Source organism: Cyanistes caeruleus, chromosome 9 (genome assembly GCF_971803275.1).
Source record: "Cyanistes caeruleus chromosome 9, bCyaCae1.hap1.1, whole genome shotgun sequence".
Classification (NCBI taxonomy): domain Eukaryota; kingdom Metazoa; phylum Chordata; class Aves; order Passeriformes; family Paridae; genus Cyanistes; species Cyanistes caeruleus.
The window spans coordinates 1,694,087-1,715,771 of NC_141709.1; the positions used below are offsets into that span (position 1 = coordinate 1,694,087).

The window sequence follows — 21,685 nt, forward strand, 5'->3', positions numbered from 1 at the left end:
AGTCACTTTTGCATTTTTTTCAAATTCTATTTCATCAATCTGAGAGTAAAACTTCCCCTCTTGACACCTGTCCCTTCCCCTCTGCCTGACACTGGTTTTTCTGTTCCACCAAATCTGAATCCCTTTAAAACTTAAATGAAAAGGCAAGTGACAAAATCTTCAAGATTAACCTAATTTGTCCCTCTGCCTTAAGGTCTATCCCAAAATGACTACAGACTGGGGGAAAAAAACCCATTTGTGAGCAGCACAGTTCCCACCCTCAGCAGCTTTATGGAAAGATTTCCACATCCTGGTTTTGCAGGACTTGGGAGAGCTCTGCCTTATGCACTGCAGGCCCTCTCCCCAGGGCTCCCAGAAAATCCACTGCAGTAAAACACCACATTAGATTAAATAGAATATGAATCTCCACAGTCCCCATCAACCTGTTTTGTTGGGATCAACCGGTGTTTTGATTATTACTTACAGTAAGATGAAAAGATTGAGTGATGTTTTAGAGCTCATTTAATGCTTTCTCTTTACCTGTGCTTCTTCCATCCATTGGTTCGCCTCAAAAATCACTAATTTCTTACTAAAAAGATTTCAATTTAAAAAAAAAAAAAAAAAGGATGGGGGAAATACCCAAATAGGAAATAATAGGTTTTTGGGGTTTTTTTTTTAATGTAACCCTATTTTTCTACACAAACCTTGAAACTCACAAAGGTTTTACCATAAATCTGATAGCACACATAATCCTGTTTCAACCTTCAAAATACTGCCGGAGTCTTGGATAAAATGTATCATTACACCCATTGTTGAAAAAGTCATTAAACAGAACAGACAAGCTGCCTAACAATGTATTCAAAGTGAGCAATGTGGATGTTCTTTTATTTCTGTATTACTTACCTCAGATTTACTGATCACCCATGAAGGTGCATTTTGTAAAAATCCACACCAACCAGCTACAGAGCCCTACAGATGGGCTTTTCATCTTCTCAGAACACATGAGCAGAGAACAGTTGTTTTTATTAAATCAATTGCTGTAGTTACTTTCAGAAGTAACTTTACTCAGATAATTTACTATCAGCTTGCAGTAGGTGTACAAGAGCAACCCAAGCAAGGATAGGACAATAAGCAGAATATTTCAAAACAGCTTGGGATTTTTTTTCCTTTTTTTTTTTTTCTTTTTTAAAGCAATGTGTGGAAATCACAGGAAGAGAAGAAAAAAGTAAAACAAAAATACCCCACACACATCACACCCTCTATATTTGTTATCAGCAGTTCCATACAAGTCTTAGACAATCAGCATTCTCCATGAATCAAACCAGAAATTTAAAGAACACATCTAAAACCTTAAAACAATCTTTTACTTCAAGTTTACACAAACTCATTAAATATTTTGGTATCAGAATACTGTATTAATACTGGGGTTTACCCCAACAGAAAAAAAAAAACCCAGTTCTTCATTCCTTACCTCATCATCTTTATACCAGGACAAGCTCTCTGCAGTCAGAACGAACCAGTATTCCTTGGATCCTCCTTTCATGATGCCAATGTTGTTGATGGTGAGCCAGCCTTTCCGGATGACCTATGCAGGGGTGCAGTCAGGTACAAGTTTAGCTCATTACTCACTTGACAGAGTTCTGCTGTTGAATTCATTCATTTAAATAAAGACTTGCTAAATGAAACAACAACAGATGCATTTTTTCAGTCTCTGGGAAATTCAAAGAGTTTTTGCAGGTTTCTAGCATTGAAAACAAAACAAAAAGAAGAAGCAAGGTGAGTATAATATTTTCAGTCTGAAGGCTGGAGAAAGAGAGAAGCCTAACTATCAGAATGTTGTGCTTACAGCAAGTGTGACTGTGTTAAGGATCATGTAAGCTTGAAGATATTTATTTGCTGTATATGAACACAGTGTGAAAGTCCACACACAATGTGGATCTCTGACTACACTGTTCTGCTGTAATTGTAAATGTCATTTCTAAAGGTGGGTACCAGGAAAAGCACCTAAATTCTGGTAAAATGAGTGGCTTGTGACACACATTGGGAATTTTCAGAAGTGGATGTATGGAGTGACAAAGGGGAGAGTTCCCCTAAAGTTCAGTTAAAATTAAGGCAAGCTGTAAGGAGAGGCATGTGAGAGCCATTTTCTTTTCATAGGATAGAAGAGAAAAAGAAAAGGGGGTAAAAAAAAAAACCTTAGGTAGCAATAAAAAACAGGGGAAAACAGGTAAAGCAAAATTTTGTAGAAGAGATACAAGCCAAAGATGAAAGAACAGATGGGAACATACCTATAAATACTAAGACCAGAAGTCTACATCATGCACAGAGAAAGGGGGACAACAGAAACCTAAGAGAAACAGACTCCACAGCAGAAGAGGATAACCATGAAAACTCATTTACAGATGAGATGGAAACTTTCCATTTTATTGGAACAGTGACCGTTTTCCAATATAAATGAGAAAGCAAACATTCCTTTCTATCATGCTCTGGACAACAGAACTTTCCCAATCACAGATGAAAGGAACCTCAGCTCTTCTCCTTCTCACCACAGCAACACCCTTCACTTGTCAATGAGATATTGAGACAGAAAAAAGTATTCAGAGAAGCTCTTCAGAACCTCTCAATAAGCCCCACAGGCACTGACTTGTGTGATCAAACTTGAGTTTCCTCTTGTGTTTAAATAAATATATGAGACCAACATCCTCTCACAGGGCTTGACAAGACCAGTAACCCCAGTATCAACAAGTCACAAAAGAGGAATATGGCTCACCATGTATTCTTTGTCATCTATGAAAGTTTCAGAATCAGAATTCACCCTTATTCAGCCTGGATGATCATGTAAGCTCCTAAAAAATGCCAGCTTTGGTTTTGCACAGGGTAAAGGACTGAATTGATAACTAAACCAAAAAAGTTGCACCTGAAAAGCAGGAAATTGTATTGGGAATGCAGATAACCCAAGGGTATCAATTTCATTTCAAGGAAGATAAGCGTGTTTTCCCATTTACTACCAACCAGCACAGCAGGGTAAGAAAAGATGATCCAAAAACCAGACTGTAAGTTTTCAGCCTGTATGAAAATCTCTAAGAAAGAACCGATTTGAGGGATGAGAGAACTGGACACGATTCCTGTAAAGAGACTCAAGGGAATGAACAAGCAGATGAGATGGGATAGGCTGTTCCACAAAGATTTCTACAAAAGTGGGTCAAGCCTTTTAATATTTGTGTTTATTGGGAGGAGGAGGGGGAACCTAAGTGGAGAGGGGCATTAGTGAGTACAAACACACATGGAATGCTTGCCTAAGTGCAAGTTAAGGGAAACACTGATAAGAACTTGATTACCCATCAAATCCTCATTTTATTTTATGATGTTTATTGAAGTAAGATTTTAACAGGAAACAAGTAACATATATACACAGCCAGTGTACTGGCCTGCAGGCAGCTGCCACAGGACAAGTTGTGGAAACAAACTAATTCTATTTTTTCTTTCTGCACTGAACTATAAAAAAAGCAAAGGGGAAAAAAATTTGGGGGAAAGCAACAAAATTAAGGTCCTCCATTCACTTGAACTTAGTTCTGCACCAATGAGAGCTATTTTTGTGCAACAGACTAATTCCTTCACAGCACATGTGCACATGTTCCCATGCTATAAAGCAGCTGTAATAAGAGGCTGGGAGAGAGGATGCTGTTGAACCACATTGTCTGCAACTGAAAATGCAATGTTGCTCCATATAAAGCTCTTATCCACACACAGGAAGCCCAGGCAGCCTGGCCAGCACCTGGTTTGGAGAAAAATGTTTTGGAGAAATATCTCAGGGAAGAGAAAAGATTTGAAAACTGAAAATAAAGAAGTGGTTTCTAGTAGCAAACCAGGCAGGAACACCTAAGCAAGAGGTTCAAGAACCATACAGGTGATGAGCACTTCAAAGGGAAGGGAAGAACTCTCTGCTTGTTCCATCCTCTCCCTCACCGCAGGCTCTGTGACAGCTTTGTAAGGGTCCAATTTTCCCAATTTGACAAGAAGGCATTTGTGGTAGAGGTCTCAAAGCAGACCAAGACAACATTTAAAAAACTAAATTATACAAACCATTTAAGAAGCACTGAAGGTTTCAGTACTACTAAGGCAGGAATTGTGTCATGCTCCAGCCCAACACATCTCCCCATAAATGTGCAACTATCACGGGGTTTGGACAGAAACAAGCTGACTTGCTAGGACAATCCCTGGTCACTGTCTCGTAAAGGAAGGAATTTGCCAGTTGTTTCCTCAAAAATTCTGTGTGCCAAGGATTAGATCCAGCTGTCATTCCTACACTACCCTGCAGGAAGAGCAGGACACCAACCTACAGTGATATTCTGGGTGTGTGTTTTTCGTGTCAAATTTCTAGACCTGTTTATCTATACCCCTCTGGGAAAACAGAGTATTGTGTTCTGTAAAATATCCTGGACTCTACAACAGGTGATAACAATCTAAAATACTAGGAAGCTGTTCCAGGGGACACCAAGAGGGAGAAGATGAGCTTAGTGTGCTAAGCTTCATGTCCTTTTCATTGAATTTTCCTGTTTCCCAGGCACATTCTGTTAACTATAAAAAAGCATACCTTACAGAAGACTCAGCATCAGTGTTAGATGTAAAGTAGTGGGAGATGTTGGACCAAGGTGCAATGCAAGAAAAAGTGAGATTAAGGAAAATAGTTTCACTTTCCAGAGAATCTGAATGACATCTTAGACTCTGGCCAAATTCTCAAAAAAAAAAAAAACAACAAAACAAAAAATAAATCCTCAAGCCATACTTTAGAACTGTTTCTCCACAGGCAATAAGAAGGAAATATTTTCAAAGACACTTCTGAAGTTAAAAAAACCTCTGATAGAGAGTTATTATTTTGGAGTTCTTTTTAACTGTTGTGTTAGCTATGTTTTATAGTACCTCTGCTTGGAAAATGAAAGCACTGTGTTTCATTATTGTTCTCACTAGTTCATTTTCTCACTGGCTTGTATCTAAGAGATACATTTCACTATTTTCTATCATATTTCTAAATGTCATTCTGTGCAGAGCGGATGCTAGTGAAATGAGTTATGAACCTCAGGAAGGTGAAAAATATGGGCACAGCCAGAAGCTACTGGAGACAATATTCTGACCGGTAGCTGGACTCCATGCACAGGATGAACAAGAGATGACACAGTTCCTTCCTTCAGGATCCTGATACCTAATCTGGGTGACTGAAAAATGAAACTTAAGAGCCTCTGAATGCACATGAACAAGTCAGAAGGAAATAATTTTCTCATAGTTCAGCTGCACAAAATCCAAATCATATTTGCTGTCCTTACTCTCCACCACTTCATGGATAAACAGGAAAGCAGGATTTGACACAATAAGCACAATTTATGTGTTGCTGCATGACTTTAATTGTATTAAATCAAATAAGGCATTTGTAAAAGAAATATATTTAAGGAAATGGGACACTTTCTGATTCTCTAAAGAAGTATTTGAAGGATGATTTCTTGATAAGTGTGATACATGAAATTGGGCAAACACAAGTGTGAGAATCATGGGACTGGACACTCCCACAACACCACAAGCAGCAGCACTTGTTAATGTAACACCATTAAAGTTGTGTTGTGTAACTCCAGTGGAATAATTCTGAACACAGAACACAAATCCAGTCACTGTCATTACAACATGTGCTACCAAACAGTAAGCACATCAAGAAAATAAAAATCACAAAAAAATAGTGAAAAAAAAAAAATCCTTAAAGCTGTTGGTTCTCTGGATTCAGTCATGAAGATCCTCACACTACAGAGGCTTTAATGTATTAGAAGGGAAATCTACTACAGTATTTCACTGTAACTTGCCAAATGTCACTGCAAAAACAGATCAGATCTGTTCTGATACTGAACATAACCAAGATCTTGGGACATTGCTTCCCTAGAAATCACTGCACAATGTATTGCACAACTTAAAACTAGTGACAGTGCCTAAAGTCCTAAAAACATGTCTGCTCTAAAGAAAGATTTAGTCTTCTAAATTTAATTCTAATTTTTGCTTCTAATCTTTAGGAGCAAAGCTCTCAGGGGTGAATTGAAATCAATTTCCAAATATACTTAAACAAAGACTGAGGTAAGTCAAACATGAAGGGACATTAACCTAAAAAATAAATAGTTAAAGGCCATCTAGAACATCAGTACTCCCCCAGACTTGATAAAGTGAAAATTCAAAACCAGCAGGTCTCATGCTGCTAAATTTTGAAACATTTTTGAATGTGTTAGCTCATGGCTACCACCTCTTTCACAGAAATACTGACATTTCTTAACAGAACAGCTTTGTCATGATTTTTCAAGACCACCTCACTGACCACGGCACAAGTCTCCACTTCCTTGTCGTTGCTTAAAAAAATTGTATAAACATTTTTTCCCTGGGTCATGCAAGATAAAAGGATTTAAGTGTATCTGAAGAAAAGAAACAGCAAAGTATGCTACAAATTAGGATTAAAAGGAAAAAAAAAAAAAAAGAAAAGGAAAAAAGGGTTACTAGGGGAAAAGTTACTTATTAGAACTTTAGAACTATAGTTCAGGCCAGATGATGGGGTCTGAATGCTACTTGTGTCCAGAAGAAATTAATCAGAAAATTAATCAGATTGTTGGTGTAACACTGAAGAGAGGCAGGTCAAACAAAGCCCTCAGACCCAAACCTCCACATCACCTGGACAGTGCCTTGAAACTCACAGCTCACATTAAGCCCCTTCTCCAGTTACAGGGCTACTAGTAATTGCAGCAGTAGTAGTACAGATATTCTGTGGCAGACTTTGCCACAGAAGAAAAGCACAGAATTTCCTATAAATTAGATATAATCCTCTATAATTTGAGTGTCTTGCATTCTCACACACATCAATTGGGCACATGGAGCAATGACACTTTCACCTTTAAAGCTTTATCGTGAAGGGGAGCTTAAAACATTGAATTTTAGTCACCAAAACCAATCTCAGCACACAACATATATAATTAAGAGTGGGTCAGCTTTCAGGAGCCAAACCTTGCTGGTGTGCTGTGTAAAACCAAGCATTGCACAGATTACTTCAAGCAAATGAGAAGACAGACTAACCTGTGGCTTAAAAAGAAACTTTGTGGAGTCAGGTCAAAACCTCAGGCGGTAGCAAAGAAAAGACAAACAAAAAAGGCCAAAGATTAAGCGTGAGAAGATAAATTAGTAGTAGAGGAAAAAGGAGAAAAACATGCTAAGAGGAATTTGCATTATTGTCCAAAAATAAGGTGTTGCTGTGCTTATCTTATTTCCAAGATACACAGAAATAGTTAATAGTTATGTGCATCATTCCAGTCCAAAGCAAGCTACTGAAAAAGAAAAGCAAGGTATTGCAAATGAGCATCCCAGTATTTTGGGAAAATTCAGTGATCTTGATCTCCCCAAGGGGTTCAATTCAATTGCTGCTAAAATCAGTGTTGCCTAGTCCTTTTTCCATAACTGAACATAAGTTTTGTTTAAAATGATAACGAATACAATTTGATGATGTGGCAACAAACTGAAAAAATGTACATTTTTTATCACAGATATTGCCAAAGAATACACACAATACAGAAATTTATTTCTTACACCTTACCATCACTGAACACTGTAACTTGTTATAAAATTAACTGCAGTTTAGACAATTAATTCTAATTAGTAATATTAAAGACATTCACATATTTATTTACTCATGAAGTGGAGGGGTTAGAAAAGAGTCTGTCCGTGATATATTGATCCTCCTGGTGCTATGAAAAGAATGCTAAAAAGGCTTTAAATATTTTCATTCATAAAACTCACTTTTTCTATCCAAAGTAATACCTTGACATAAAGAAACCACCAAGAACAGTACCTGTGTCCATCAACAGCACCTTCATTTACACCAGAGCTAATGTTTCCTTTTGGTTACCAGAAAATTATTTGCCCACCTTTCAAAGAGAGGTTTACTATGAATAGAGGCATTTACATCAGATAAAAACTGCTTTCCAATTATATAATAAAATCAACACAAATTAGTCGTTTCAGTTGGAGAAACTTGGTAAATTATAAAAATATTAATTAATTCTATGCAAAGTCTTCTACAACATTTTAAGTTATACTAGCTCAGACTGGTAACAGCAGGTTAGTAGCAGTTAAGTGATGAACTGCAATTACACTTTGTTGAGGAAGTGTTACAGACAAGACAGCTTAACATTAAATTGTTTAGCAGCAAGTATTCAACAAACCAATGAGTTAGAGACAAACTTTGCCCTCTGAGAAGCTAAATGAAAAAGCAACAATAAAGCTTACAGAACTTAGCTCGTACAATTTGCCTTGAAGGCGGTAGATTGGTTCCCTGAAATAGCAAATTGCAAAAATGAAGTTTTATTTCAGAAACATTTTCTCATTCTTTTCAACTCCAAACAATCAACTTACAAACATCTGTTTATTATCTCTACAATAAAAGGTTCAGCAAAGTCCTTTATACCACAAGTAACCAAGTTTTAACATTGAATTTAAAACGCCAAGCTTTTTCTTCACTTCTTTAGAGAGAAAACATTCACTCAATTAAGAAATCATTCATTTTATTTGTGTATTTTTGAAGAGCCAGATAATTGGTTGCTTTTCCTTTTATGGGACACTCCAAAGTGATGACAGTCGTTGTGTTTGACACATGTTCCGGCACAGCTAGATAAGGAGGAAATCTCTCCTCAGAGGGGAGAGGCTGCTCTTTGAAGCCATTGCAGTGTTTAGACCTTCCAGGGTTTTTTTTTTTCATTTTAATCCAAACTATATATTACATCAAAAATGCCACTCATGCTGGTCAGGCTGTGGGGAACCATCACATCCAAGAAGCTGCTGGATTATTTTAAGAAATATATTGCAAATAACTAGCAATTTCTTGGTGAGAGGAAGAGATTGAATTTCTAGCTCCAAAAAGATGACTAGAAGTCTTGTCTACAACAGCAGCAGAATAGGAGACTTTCTGAAATTTCAGGTTTATCACTTGGATTTAAACTCAATGGTCACATTTGAAAACCTTGATCAGGAGGTAAAAGCTCCTGGGCATTGTTTGACTGAATTGCAAGTAAAAACATCAGGAAGATGTTCAATATTGGTAATTACAATTAAATTAAAATTTCATCATCTTATTTTTGCCATTATTTTTTATTTCATTCTCAATATGTACTAATTCCATAACAAATTTTTTTCTGTTTAAGACTTTGCAAAAACCTCAAAGTGAGCGGAAACTCTCCAAATCATAGCACTTTCCTAATTTTCATCTGATATTAAGAAGAGAACTGATCCTGCCAAGTACTCAGAACCCCTGACCCACACAAAAAGCAGAGAAGGAAGGCAGGCTCAGGAGCACCAAGCACCTTGCAGAATCAATCCCACATTCTTAAGTTAAAAAAAGAAACAATTTCATTAATGAATCTCAGTGAAGATGATAATTAATCTGAGAGCATCATCATTCTTTGTTTATTTTGAGAAAGGCCTATGGTACATAGTCAACAACTGTGTGATGTCAGCTGAAAGGTTCCAGAAGAGGAAAAGGCAAATCCACATTTGCTTGCTGACTTGCCCTTCACTGCTGTTCAGCTGTGAACACATCAGGAGTAGCAAAATGCACAAAGCACACACAGGCAAGTACTCACCAGCATTTGGGATCCTGAAATTCACAAGTTTGCAGTTAATGACAAAACACCGATATGCAACATGAGAGATTCAAGGCACTGAACAGCAGGGGAAGGAAGACACTCAGCAGCAGTGCAAGCAGCAGCAGAAATGCTAAACAGCAAATGATGGTAACAATGGAAGTCAGGTGGCTTTGAAAAGTTCAGCAAAACAAGGCAATGAGGACACATTTATGTATATTTGAAGCAAACAAAGCTAAATGATATGCTTAAAACAGAAAATGCAGCCATGAAAACCAAACAGCTTGGATTAACTTGCACATGCCATTATCCATTCTCTGTTAGGTGCCTACCTGATTTCCCACTGCACTTTTGTTAACCTGACTGCTTCTTTGTTGGGCACTAAGGGAAGCAGAGGAAAAGAGTTATGCTGAAGAAACTTGAACTAAGCCAGTTCCTGAGGAATAATTTTAGCAGTAATAGTTATTTTTGATTCCAGAAGAGAAAGCTAGGTTAACATAGCAAAAGAAACACAGGAAAACCATTGCATATAGGTGCATATTTCAACTGCTTTTCTGCCTGATTATATTTGCCTGCTAAGGACAGAAGGGACAAGCACAGCAGACAGTTCCTACCAGTCATCTCCTTTGCAGTAACATCCTTCTTGCATTGGTAAAGGTTACTAAAAGCACAGGGAAATTATGGCTCATGTGGGTAACTTTGGAAACATTAGCCTCTATAAATATTCAGAAGAGACAAAAAGCAAGCCATTTCTGTTATTTAGAGCAGTACAGCAAAATCCTCCCCTGCTGGAGGCTCCTTAATAGCTTTGTCTTGACAGTTTGTTTTGGGTATTATTCTAATATTTATATGCACTTTGAGAGTGTAAATATAACCAATGGATGAAGCCATCATAAAGCTGGCTCAAAGCTGAATCTTATAAGAATAGAGCACATTTGAAATTAAACCATATTTAAAATATTTTGCTCAATTCTTGAACTCTGGTAGTCCCAGTTCCTGAAACAAAACACACTCCTGTCTCAAAACCAAATAAGTTGCCATTAATTCTAAAAGCATTTGCATTATGTGGCAGTTTGTTTTAGGCCACAAAATTAAAATATTGCTGGAAAGAAGAAGAAAGGCATTCTGAGAGTAGGCTTTGGCTACTCAGCCACCAGTACTTCACTGGTGACAGGAAGTTTTGTTTGGATTAGATTATACCATTTCACCAGGCATTGATTCACTGAAGAAAAAAATATCCATATTCCAGCAGCTCCAAAGGCTGCTCTGACAGAGAAAGGCAGAGGGGTGTGCTTGGGTCAGAGCCTGTGGCCAGTCCTGCTGTTTGGTGCTGCTCCAAAGGATTGAGAAGCACCCAACTCAACCCTTGTCCAAATTCTGATCCTGCCCTTTGGACCACACTATCAAACCAGCAGTCCACATGCTGTCTGGGAGAAGATCCACAAGGATATTTATTCCATCTGCCTACTCAGTGTGTTTAGCTCAATCATCCCAATCCTTTTAACCAAACAAGACTGCATGTCCCTGGTGCATCATCTAAGTTCTATAAGCTTTGATACATAAATTATGATTAAATGAAATGCACACAGAAAACACAGCACTAATCTCTAGTTTGTTTTCTTAATTTCATCACCTTAGAAAAGCTAATTATACCATTAACACCATACTAAGAAACCCATGTCTTTTAGAAATAGCCCAGCAATTGGTCCTCTACTTAATGTTCTAAATACAAATTACTCTTTAAGTAGATTGAAGCATGTAGCTGTTCTTAACTTATACCAACTGGAAACAAACCCAAGCCCAGAATTTTGTCATTTGTTCTGCCAAATGAGACAAACATTAATATTCTAAAATTTTGCAACTTTATAAATATGCAAATTTGTTGTAAACACTGGCATGGTTAAAGCCCTCTCAAGACAATTCCCATTGCACTGTACCTGCCTCAGGTCCTGTAGTGCTGCAGGGTAGTTTGTAATGTCTTGTGCTCTCATTCTTATGACCAAGGTTCACAGGACTTAGACTGTTACTGCAGCCACATAAGACAGGAGGCTAGAAGGCTCAGCAAAGGAAAGGAAACACCAGGGAATCTGGGGAATCTGTAGTCCAGGATGTTTAGAAGCCCCTATGCTACCCAACTTACTTCATTTTCCAGTTCTAACATAACTGCTGTAACAATAATACACTTAGAGCTTCAAATTAGTATTTTCAACTGTTTATCTCGTAAGTAAATATATTTTAACTTATTCTTTGTTATCCAAATTTTATCTTTCAGTTGAGCAGCAGTCAACAAGGCTACTTTTCTTCTCATCTGTTCCAACCTTGCTTAAACTTATCAGTGAACTTATGCCAAGAGTTCACTTACTATCTGCTTATGCCCCATACACAGCACTTAGGGATTTCCAGATCTCAGCTGGCTAAAGAAGAAGCAGCTTTCCCAAGAAACTGAATTCCAATTGTAAAGACACAGCAGCAAGGACCATGGAGGGTGCAGGAGCAGCACCCCTGAGGGGAATTTTTCCAGGGGAGAAACATAATGAAATAGCTACAGATACACCTGGAATTCCAGAATCCAATACTATAAAATATGGAAAGTTCCAACTTGACACAAGGAAAAGTCTTTTCATAGTGAGGTGAGGCAAGCACTGAACAGGCTAGCACAGAAAGGCTGGAGGACCTCCCATTTTGGGAATTCTCCAGATCTGATTGGACAAAATCCTGAGCAGCCTGGTCTGAACTCAGCATGGCCCCTCCTCTAAGCGGGAGGTGGGACGATACAACTTCCAAGGTCACAACACACACCATGAATATACATGGAGTGTTTTTAGCAGCCTTTTTCCTGTCAGAAAAGGATGAAGAGTAGTAAATAGCAGGCAGGTTGTTATCTTGACCTCTAGAAGGCCAGCCACCATTCCTACAACATCCTGTCATTTGTCAAGAGAGCTGATAACAACATCTAGGACCCACAAACAATTCTAGAGAAAGTTGCTCAAACCAAACATATAAACAGTGCCTGGCTTTGCCTTCTCCCCTCTCAGCTTACTGAACTCCATGTTTTAAACCTTCAAGGCACACTGCCAATGATGTGGACCTTCCTTCACAGTGCTAACTGGAATTGGCCAACAACATCCTGTTGTGCCAAAATTTGTTGCCAGCATTTCACAGGGCCAAAACCTGTTGTGATTCCAACTGCTCTTATGGCAAATATGGCATGAATATGTCTGAAGGAACATTTATTCTTCAAAGAGTGAAGACATCTTCAGTGCTTTTACTAGTGTCAAAATGTTGGTATGAAGTCCCTAAGGCACAAATTGCTGGAAACTGAGGGAGAACATTCTGGAAAATATTCTCACAGCCTTTTCAATTAAGCGAAGAGAACGTCAAACCAGGCCCTGCAGGGCATTCTGCTACTATTATTCTCTGCAGCCAAACAGCAGGCACACTTATAATTCAGTGACATCCATTATTCTGAGTAAAACTGTTTCACACAGAATCACAGCTCCCAAAGTATGCATTAATAACAATGTGGAAAGACCACCAATATCCATTTCTGTGGTCCTGAAATACGTGTGATTCCAAGACATGAGCTCCAGCTCCAGTGAAACCAGGCTTGTGAACTGGGTGAAGACTCCCCTGCAACTGGGAGAGAGTTCAACATTGTGGCTATTGAGAAAGAGCATGGTCCTGCATGTTTGGGACTCTACAGCCTGGATCTTCACTGTCACACTTCAGGACTTATGTTCTGAACTTAATAAAAAAACCCTAAGCAAATAAACAAAAAAGCCTGGAAATGTCTTTATAACAAATTTTCCATATACTTACTTTGCAAAGCCAATGAAGTCTTCATGGTTGGTGTTGATATAAGAAACCTGGATATCAATGAGCAGCAGCATCTATTATGGGAGACAGGAGAGCAAAACAGGATGGGTAAGGTGGAAGAGAGAGATTGAAGAAAAAGAAGGTAGCAAAAAACCCAGAACTCTTGAGTTCTCTGCATTACTGAATATTGTTTTCATAATTGTTCAAGCCAAAAGCAATATTTTTTAAATTCCACCGCTTCTGTTTCTGTGCTTGTTTAATAAGTTAAGACTACAGAAGTCCTATTCCCTCTTCCTACTTTTTTTCCTAACAGACCTCATTTTTCACTCTCTTGGCTCTTGTCCATTCCATTAAGATCAATCACACATGGGCAGAGAGAATGTTAATAACAATATAACACAGATTCCAGCTCTGCATTTTGCAAGTTAAGCAAATTTCTGCCTATCTGGAGCATTCCAGCCAAGCCAGCAAGGTACCTAAACCTTAAACCTAAAATCCAGGTACCTTCACTTTCTTTATGTATCACACAAAGAAGTGTAAGTAATCCAGTCCTGGCCCAGAAAATGTCCAGCCCAGGTACCAGCCAGCCATTCTGGTGTGCAACATCTGGATTGAGAGATGGGCTACCAACAAAATAACACAATGGTTTGTGTACTTATCACTTGTCAGTCCTTCAGTAGGCCAGAAAGAATTTGATTCAATCTTGACAATCTAACTCAGCAAAGAACTTGCTGAAATATCAGCAAAAATTCCTTCCCACGCTCCAACAGGCTCTGGAATATGCATGAGACTGCACTTCATCCCTGTCTTTTCAGACTTCCAAGGAAGGAACCTATTGTTACCAAATGGTGGCATTTAATCTCTTTAACCTTATTTCTGCACAGTTCCTCAAATACGGCATCACTCCCAAATTCTTCACAATTTCCAGAAAATACCAGATGCCTCACTTTGACTCAAATCCCCACTATGTTTTTGCTCCATTTCTTACCTCTGAAAATATTCTCATTCCTGTTTTTTTAGGATCACTGCTAACATCATAAATAACGATATGAATGTGACTATAACCTATTTGGTCCATTTTTGGCATTTACAAAAAGCCTGTATTTTGTTCTTTTTCTAAGAAATAGTAAGGTGTGTAACACACAATGAAGAACAGGAAAATAAAACTCAATTATTTTAAACAACTTGTATTTTTTCCAAAATTTTGAGATAACAGTGTTCTGACTAGAACTCCCTGCAATTACAAGCCCAGCTAATAATTTTTTTTGTTAAATTGTTTTTATGACTACATCTGCAGCACAGATCAAAGCAACAGGATGTGCTGCACAGCTCCCTAACTTGCACAGGGACAGGACTAGGGAGCCAGGAGTACAGAACAGCTTAGGAGCTCTGCTGAGCTCTTCTTCCCCAGATATTTCTATTGTCACACTCTGCACTCTCCAGACTTCACTTCCACTGGATTTACTCACATGTAATCTCAGATTTGCAGTTTCCTGGATTTGGAATGTTTGGCTGAGTGATGAATGCTTTAACCAAATTTCTCTGAATTTTTATTTGTTTTTTAACTTTTTTTGAACTTGAAGGGAAGCCTGCCACTCCCTCAAAGGTCCCAGTACAATTGCTTGTGAGCCTCATTGTACTTAAGGTGAGGGATGGGTGCATGGGGTGGGTATATTAAAAATACCTGGAAATGAAGTAGAAATAAGCTGTTCCTGTGTGCATTTGTTTAATCCATATTGATTTCCCACAAATAGCTCTAGTGGCCCAGCTAAGAAATTGGCACACTGGCATAGGAACAAGACAACACTACTTAACCTTTCTGTAACAATTCTAGTCTCTGTCAAAGCTCAGTGGTAAAGAAGCAATTTTGCTTCCTCTCTAAAATGTGCAGCCTATTTAAAAAATAAATAAATGAATAAAATCTTTCACTGTCCTACAGCACTTTGAGTGCAGAACTCTTCTCCATCACACACTCCCCAAACTGTCACATCTCCTATTTATTCTCACCTGGTCCTTGGTCTTCTCTTCTCTTTCACGAATGTAGCCAGCAACAATTCTTTCTGTTTCCTCACACAACCTTGGATATGTTGCCAACTGAAACACAGAATTAATAGAAATTGACAATTGCAAAGGGGCTTCAGTGGAATACAAACAGGGCAGCATTCAGCTTTCCTCTTTGGAAGAAAGCAAATATTCTAAATGCTTGGGACTAGAAGTCAAGCACACTGCAAAGCAAGCCTTACTTGCTGTTGTTCAGAGACTGGAGAGACCTAAACCCTTGGATTGTTGCTGTTCTTTTCCTCCAGGGAACACTGAGGAAAAGCCACTTTGGACATATGAAACACAGTCTATCTGGGGTGAGGTTTCTCTCTCTTCTACTGGGCCCAGTTCCAGAGTGGTGTTTTAAATGATTTCCAAATTTCTTGTTTTTTAAAGGCTCCACCTTGTGGCAAGATCTTTACATAACAATACTGATCATAATTATGATAACAATAACAATAATAATAATATTAATGGAAAAAGCAAGACACAGTGGTAAATTTGGCCAATACCACTGGGAAGAGCATCTGCACAGTTAATCCAAGTGACATGTCTTCCAGGCTTTGACAAAAGTGAAAAAAACCTAGAAACTCTGCTGAAAATATATCAGAGAATCTGCTTCTCTATGTTCTTTGTCTTCTCAGTTTTAAGAAATATCTCTTTTACTTGCTCATTGGTATGAAGAATTTGGGTTTTTTTCAGAAAAAAACATCCCAGAATCACTCCTGTACTTACTGTCACGGGGTGCCCTGCACTGGGATGGAGGGACAGGCACATTGACAGGTGAGACTGCAAAAGCAGCCAGTCAGCTAAGAAGTGAAAACATGGTTTTAAGGAGGAAACTGAGGGCATCTCTTGACTCAAGAAACACCTCTCACTATAAGAATCGAAACAAAGGAATCCAAAAAAATGAACTTTTCCATCATTACATTATTGAGCAGTTTGCAGAAGTTGTAATTAATTATCTGAAGGAGTCCTACTCTGTCCAACAAGTGACTGAATCACAAATCTCTTGTAACACCATAAAATGCAAGACAGGCTTTCCATTATCCATTACATCTTACTTACATTACCAGATCTATGTGCAAGCTACCTTTTTAGTGCACTTCTTGACAGTGTTGATTAACTCTTGCATCACCAGATCCACACTTTTTAAGCAAGGTCCTTTCAGCTTAACTATCTGTTTTTTAACAATGGCTTCAAACGCCATATCTGGAGTGAACAAACCTGTTCTGTGGACATAAAAGAATATGTAAGACAGTAATAAAAACATCAGGCAAGGAAGTTTGGGGGTTTTTTTACTAAATTGCTTAAATCTTCATCTTCAGAGCTGAGTAATAACAATACCTACACAGACTTCCATATAACTAAACTTGCTTCCTTCTCAAAGCAAGTGTCATTCTGAGTAAGAATATACTCAGAATATAAGATTATAAGTAGAAACATGCTTGAAAGATGCAACTCCTTCAAGAGGACTGCAAAACTCTAAGGAGTACTGCTATAATGCAGTAAAGCCTCAGCTGCAGTGCATCAAACCTTAGGGATGAGTGGCAGCTGCAAGCACTCCATGCACAATCCCTTGCACAGCAAATCCCTAAGAATCCTATGGCTGCACTTTTCACTCACACCAAAAAATGAGGTTTTGTTACTCAGAGTCTGACATGGAGAACTTCAGAGTTGGTCACTGCAGAGTAAATAAATCTATAAACAGCTAGCCACAGACCCAGGTCTAAACAAATGGGCCTTGCTTCTCTTTCAAATACTGTTCTCCAAGGTCTACCTTGGCAGATAAATTATATAAAAAAACAAACTAGAAAAGCACACCCAAAAGTATCATTTCACTATAATAAATCAAGACCTCACCAGCAATCAAGCAAGGAAAGTTCAAATACTGCACCAGTAGGAAAACATGGGAGCACTTGCCTGATCCCGTGTATGTTCTTGATGGCGTAACTTATCTCTCTCCGCAGTTCCTTCTCATTGAATTCCATCTAGGGGAACAGCAGCACGCAAGAACACATTAGGGGAAGGTTTTAACAAAACAGAAAATATCCCCTCTCCCTATTTAACCAGAAGACAAGCAATTTCAGCTGCAAAAATAGTAATTACTAATTACACTAAACAATGTGTAAGCATTTTAAAACATTTTAGCACTAAGGCTACAGGCAGCAGTAAATATTGTTGAAAATCACACCCTCTTCCATTCCAGATATACCAACAGCTGGAATGATTTTGAAGAGTTGACAGAGTAAGCCAGGAACGGGATTTGGAAGACTCCACTTTTTTCTTTTTTTTTTTTTTTTTGCCTGGTTTCATAGTGGTACAACTTCTGTGATTATGATCTGTTTATCCTCCCCTTTGCATTCTACAGTTTTCAACTAAATTTAAGATAGGAGCTGTCTCAATTATGAAGGAATAAAGCTTTTCTTTAAGTTTCTTCGAAGCCAGTTAGCTGGAAGAGAAGTCAGTGCTGTCACAAATGAAAGGGTCATTACCTAAGTCAAACCATCACAGAATGATTTGGGTTGGAAGGGACCTAAAGGACTATTTTCCATAACTCTTTTTAATAGATACCAGCTACTTGAACACAAGCCAAATTTACCAACTGTAACTGTCTGCCTGCCCCATTTAACCAGAAGAAAGATGTCATTTGTGATAAAACAATAGGAGAGCACAGAAAATAGTATGAACTAGGACTATAATTATATTCTAATTTTTGTATTTTAGAATTCTTAGCATATCTCAGTGTCCAATCCTAGAAATTAAGCCAAATGTCTCAATTATAACCTCATGTAATTTCTTCCACAGTTAAAAGCATATTCTTTCAATCAGATCTTTTCTTGGCTACACTACTATCAGTATGAACATAAGGATACATAAATAAAATAAAGCACATCAGCAAGATGGATAAATACCTTCACAAGTTCAAAGGGAAAACGTTCATGGAAAATACGATTGATTTTGGCACCTCCTGAAAGCTCTAGCGTATCAACTTGATCTCCTGATCCTTCAATTCTTTTTTCAAAGTCCACTGAAAACTGTTGTACCATCCTGAATGTCAAAGGAGGGAAGGGAAAAAAAAACAACAAAACAAGGAAAACCCAGAACAATTTAATCATATTAATTACCAACTCTTATTTCAGTACTACGCAACTAGCACTGCCTATTCAAACATATTTAGTGATTGCCAAAAGTATCTGTACCACTGATTCAGCCAAGCTGCCAACCCATAGAATCCCTACCTACACACATCTCCCTGTACCCCTGCTAATAGCATGATGTGAATCCAGGGCTGGAAAATTCCGAAGAGACTGGAAAGGAACTTTTCCCCGTGCCAAAAGGCAAGCCCAAGAACCAGTACTAACATGGTGATGTGTCAGTACCACAGGCTCCAGCTTACTTGGCTCTGCTTTGACTTCTGCAGCAGGAGCATTCAGAAAAACCCACAGGAGAGTTCTCCCAGTCATGGAAAAGTCAAAGGTGATGTTCCTCTGTTTTTGCAACCAAAGCATCTGGAGTAAAGTCGTGAGGAACTGTCTACTCTTTTGGACACAGTTGTTACAAAAATAAGGAGTAAAGCAGAGTCTTTATCTGGCTCAAGAAAGCCTCTCTATTCAGCTGATTAATTTCCCCTCTGAATTCCAAAGTTTTAATTAGAGAATTAAACTGGCCCCAAACTTAGACATTATCACAATACAGTGCTGTTATCATCTATGCCAGAGAATTGAGAATGCTGAAAACCTCTGAAATCAGCCAGAGCAGGGATGTGACAACAGGCGTATAAGAGAGAAAAACTAGGTACATTTTACACTTCTTCCTTCACATGCCTCCTCTCTATGAGGTAAATTTAATTTGCATATAAACACAGAGGGCTACAACTGAAGAAAAAAAAAGTGGGAGTGTGAAAATGGCAGATCTTTCAGGTGAAAAGATAGGCAGTACTGAGTTTCCAGCATCTCTGGAAACAGGCCAAGGAAGGAAGCAGATGCAGCAAAGCAGCAGGTGCTAACTGGTTTTCAATCCACAGCATCAGCATTGTCCTTTCTCCCTGGTGCTAAATCTGCAATCAAGATAGGGCTGTGATTCTACCTCCACTTGATTCCATGATGAACAGTCATCTCTGTTCTTTGTTATCAAAGTCTCATCAGACAGACTTATTTTGTGGATGAGACCCAAACCAGACAGTGACTTGAGCACTGAAAAAGCTTTCTAGTTTAGAACTGATGATGATAATCCCCAAGAATTTGCCTCCCTTCTTTCTGAAAGCACGCAAACTTTTACTGACAACTTCTGCAAAGAAGATTTGTGGGTCTTAGGTGCACAAAATAGGAAGGACTACCATATTTGATTAATTTTCATCTTGCCATCTCTAGGTTCTTTTGGACAGACAAATTTTTATACTAGATAAAGAATCATTCCTTATTCTTCTTCCAGCCTCCTCATCTAACAGACTTCCAACACAATGTCTCTCCCTTCCTTGAGATCATCTTTTTGGCAGACAGAAGAATGTGTCTACACAGTCAGAAGCAGTTTTTTACCTTTGATCATCTCTGCTGCCCATCTTCATGACTTTTCCTTGTTCTGCTTTTTCCCTATTCTAGGATTACTAAAATTGATTTAGGGAAAATTCTGTTGAAACTGTAGAATAAATAAAGTGTTCTGGAATATCAAACACAGAATTCTTTGGAGCTTGTGTAAAGAATCCTTAATAATATCCTAATGTTTATATTTAAACCAATCAGAATGAAGGGGGAAAAAGGCAAAGCAAACCCATTCAAAGTGAAAAAGCAGACAAAAGACACTCACTGCAATAGGGCTTTCGTTTTTCTGGTGGGATCTTCTGGTCTGAAGTTTTTGTATACCTCTACTTCATGTTCTATAGAGAGCAGTTGGCTCTGGAGTTTGCTTCTGAAGGCTGGCAGGGTATCCCGAATATGATTGGTAAGTTGCTAAAAAACAAATAAAAGTCTTTTTGAACTGTTAAAAAGATGAAAGCAGGAGCACAACCATTTTCTTCTGACTGCCAACCGTATCAGCCATGACCTCTGCTAGTTTACCAGTGCAGTTCCTTTTGATCTCTGATGCAATGGAGACTTAAAGAACAATCCAATATTCCTGGCACATACACATTGTAAGGAGGCTCAAAAAATTCTTTCATCCTCTCACTCACTGAGCCCTGTTACTACACACTTGTTTAGTTACACCTGAAAAAGTTACATATATTACATGGGTAATTTAAAATTGTCTCTCATCTCTCTGTGCTGATGCCACATTCCTGTTTTGCTGTTTTTCTTAAGGGTGTTTCACAATTCCCTTTGTATTTTTTCAGCACAACAACTCCTTTATGCTACAGCCATGAAGCAAAGTGGGAAAGAAAGACATTCTGAGCACCCAAAGCATGTTTTTACATAGCTAGATATATCTATATATGTTTTAATGTGTTAGGACAGCACTGTCCATGACTTACCTGTGCCATAAATGTCTCAGGTATTGTACACATTCCTTAATTAAAAGCAAACTGGACTTCTTCCACTATGCCCCAAAGCCTCTTCCCAACCCCAGCCAGACAAGCTATAAACTGTCATACACCAAAATATATAAACTCAAGTTTGAAGTTGCTCAGCAGACTGACAGGCACAAAATCAAAAGCTGGAGTTTCCCTGGAGCACCACCTTGTGGATACAAAAAAACTGAAATATTACCTGAAACCACAATAGGTCCCCAATACCTTGAGGACAGGACTTAAGTAGATCTTCCCATAAATAACATTCTACACACAGTAAAAGCAGCAGAAGATCAACAGTTCCTACTGAAGTAGGCAAATATTCAAAAGAAGCTCTTAAAAAAGTTAACAGCAATACAAGTCAGGACAGACAAGACAGCTGAAAGGTTTGTGCAGCCTGTGTTTCAGTCTCAAAACTAAGACATATGGATTAAACTTTCAAGATGTAAAACAAGGCAAAACATTCTAAACACAGATAAGAATGTAGGATACATGCAAGTTCTTGCATCCTGATGAAGACTTTGGCTCTGAGGCACAAATAAATGGCATTAGTAGTCTTTTTGAGCAACCCCAGAACATTCCATCGCCTGGCTGTCAAGTTACAGCTGCAAAGTCACTGTAACAAAAAATTAAGCAGACCAGCCACTTACTTTTCTAATTTAATCAGGAACATTCCAGCTGTTTCCAGCTGCTGTACAAA

At 38.3% G+C, this 21,685-nt stretch overlaps 1 protein-coding gene across 20 annotated transcripts in view; it reads right to left on the bottom strand.

Moving 5' to 3' along the window:
- Nucleotides 1–21,685, bottom strand: part of DNM3 (dynamin 3) — a 169,214-nt gene that overhangs the window by 119,186 nt on the left and 28,343 nt on the right. For 12 of the 20 annotated variants that reach the window (XR_015273928.1, XR_015273929.1, XM_086842342.1 and 9 more), the window contains exons 7-14: nt 20,289–20,431; nt 18,398–18,533; nt 17,406–17,473; nt 16,576–16,714; nt 15,450–15,536; nt 13,446–13,516; nt 9,959–10,007; nt 1,451–1,564 (exon numbers count right to left, since the gene is read on the bottom strand). Coding sequence is in view for 18 of the 20 variants with exons in the window: in XM_086842342.1 (XP_086698468.1) it covers nt 1,451–1,564; nt 9,959–10,007; nt 13,446–13,516; nt 15,450–15,536; nt 16,576–16,714; nt 17,406–17,473; nt 18,398–18,533; nt 20,289–20,431 (807 nt within the window). In the remaining 2 variants the exon portion in view is untranslated. Of the gene's footprint in view, nt 1–1,450; nt 1,565–7,071; nt 7,090–8,293; nt 8,324–9,958; nt 10,008–13,445; nt 13,517–15,449; nt 15,537–16,575; nt 16,715–17,405; nt 17,474–18,397; nt 18,534–20,288; nt 20,432–21,685 lie in introns of all 20 variants that reach the window. The other 8 variants (XM_086842338.1, XM_086842337.1, XM_086842335.1 and 5 more) reach the window with 2 other exon arrangements.